The sequence below is a fragment of the Etheostoma cragini genome, chromosome 4 (genome assembly GCF_013103735.1).
Source record: "Etheostoma cragini isolate CJK2018 chromosome 4, CSU_Ecrag_1.0, whole genome shotgun sequence".
Taxonomy (NCBI): domain Eukaryota; kingdom Metazoa; phylum Chordata; class Actinopteri; order Perciformes; family Percidae; genus Etheostoma; species Etheostoma cragini.
In genome coordinates this window covers 718,134-720,382 of record NC_048410.1, presented here as the reverse complement: position 1 = coordinate 720,382, position 2,249 = coordinate 718,134, and the positions used below count along the sequence as shown (strand labels likewise).

Genomic DNA, 2,249 nt, shown 5'->3' with positions numbered 1-2,249 from the left:
TGTGTGTGTGTGTGTGTCTGTGTGTGTCTGTGTGTGTGTGTGTGTGTGTGTACCTGTTTGAAGTTTCCGTTCTTGCGTTGCTCCCAGTCCATCATGTCGTGGAAGATGGGGATCATGATGTTCCGGACCTCCACCTGAGGAACCAGCGTCACTCCCAGGAAGGGGCCGATCATCCCGGGGATGAAGTGGATCTTGTTCTCACCTGGGACCGGCGGGACGGAGTGTTACATCATCTCTAACAAATTAGCCAATAAATCAGCTACGTCTGTGTGCAAATGAATAACAACGGGGGGGAAATGTGTTGTCTGCTCTGGGGACAAAGGAGGGAAATTAGTTTAGACTGCAGACTACGGAGCATAGACTGTAACAATAATGGACAAAGCTGAAAAGTTAAGCCATTGCTGGAGGAAGGCTTAACAATGCTAACAATGCTAACCATGCTAACCATGCTAACCATGCTAACCGAGCTAACTATGCTAACTATGCTAACACTGTGGACATTGAAACAGACCTAAAGTTGTCTTTCTGTGTTGTCCTTGTTTTTGTCTTAAAGTGCTCATAGTATGCTTTATGGCTTTTCCCCTTTCCTTTATAGTGTTCTATATCTTTTTTGTACATGTTATAGGTTTATAAAGTGATAAAGCCCAAAGCCCCCCCCCCCCCCCCCACCATCTCCAACAGAAAACACTGTTGACAAACTGCTCCAATCAGCTCTGTTATAGCTTTTTTTGAAAAATAGTTTCATCCTCCATGTGAACTTTTCTCTTTGTTTGAACTTTTTTGCCAAGTAAACGTTTTGTTAAACTAATCCTCCGACTCTGCTCCTGACTGGCTAGTAGTCCTTCCCTAGCTACTGAGCATGTGTGACTCCCAACAAAATGGAACAGAAGTGAGATGTCTCACTCTGGAGCTCAAACAGAGAGCTCAACACACAGGGTGAAAAGAGGAGCTGCAGCAATGTGCAGTACAACAAAAATTTAGGATTCATTTTTAAAAATAAATAAAAACCATGTAAACCTATTGTGGTATAAACTCTAAATATAACTATGAACCTAAAAAAGGAGCATAATATAAGCTCTTATAAACGTTGACCCTCTCATTGTGTGTTTTAACTTCATTAAAGATAACTGGAACATTTTAGCCGCCTAAAAAACAACCAAGCTAGCTACTGTTGTCGTTAGCTGGTTGAGGGAAAGTCTTCCCATTTCCTGTACTGGCGTACATTCAGATGAACGGCGGGTGAAGCAGTAGGTACTTGAAAAGGTGTAGAGATAATCGTACCGAGGTTCTGCCACATACTGAAGAGTTCGTAGGTCATCATCACTCTCATGTCTCCGTACCTGCAGACAGACAGACGGACAGACATTTATCATGGAGCAGTTTCCACAGGAAGAAGACAAATAGGTGATTATGGAGCCTTTAGAAGTAAGAAGTTAATACAGGTTTAACTTGTTTCCCTTTAAAATATAGAAAATCTAATCTGGGAGTTTGTGTAAAAGCTTACTTTCTGATGACATTATTTTAAATTTATTGATATTTCAAGACCTAAGGAATTTAGTGTTGGGGGGGGTGTAATGTGCCTCGCTCAAGAGGATCTTTGCAGTGTCCAGCTATCATTCCACACAACTTACTTTGGTCCCTATGTGGACTTGAACTAGCAACCCTGGAATTCCCAACCCAACTCCCTACAGACTGAGCTACTGCTCAAACATCTCGCTGCTTCGTCTCATACGTCTCAGCAGAAGCTGCAGGAAGTCTCTACTGCCTCAGGACGTCTCTGGGGCTCCTGGGACTATTAGGTGTAAAAAAGACCTGATAGGGAGGGAAATGAGCTTTCCTGGAGTAAAGCGCTCCTGCAGGATTAATAAAGTAGGTCGCAGTAAGTTTGCAGCGCTGCTTCCCTTCAAAGAAGAAAAGACGGTTGTTTTCATTATTAATTATTTTATTCCATCTGACTCTCACACAGCTGCAGAGGACACACGGCTCTGAGGCAGCAGTTATGAGGCTGGCAGGCAAGGTTGGAAATGTGTGTGTTTCCACGTGTTTCTACACAAACTGTGTGCTGGGTTTGTGTGTGTGTGTGTGTGTGTGTGTCTCTGTGTGCGTGTGTGTGTGTGTGTGTGTCTGTAAAAAGAATCAGGTAAAGAAAAAGTGAATGCTTCAGAAACTGTGTGCTTTTCCTTCTTCCTTTTTTTATTCTTGTGGCATGTGTGTATGTGTGTGTGTGTGTGTGTGTGTGTGTGTGTGTG

General features: G+C 43.0%; 1 protein-coding gene across 1 annotated transcript in view; it reads right to left on the bottom strand.

The window, feature by feature from the left end:
• The window catches only part of LOC117943373 (dedicator of cytokinesis protein 3-like), a 168,834-nt gene that overhangs the window by 22,677 nt on the left and 143,908 nt on the right, over nt 1-2,249 (bottom strand). The window contains exons 27-28 of the mRNA XM_034869456.1: nt 1,282-1,340; nt 54-202 (exon numbers count right to left, since the gene is read on the bottom strand). Coding sequence (XP_034725347.1) covers nt 54-202; nt 1,282-1,340 — 208 coding nt within the window. The remainder of the gene's footprint in view (nt 1-53; nt 203-1,281; nt 1,341-2,249) is intronic.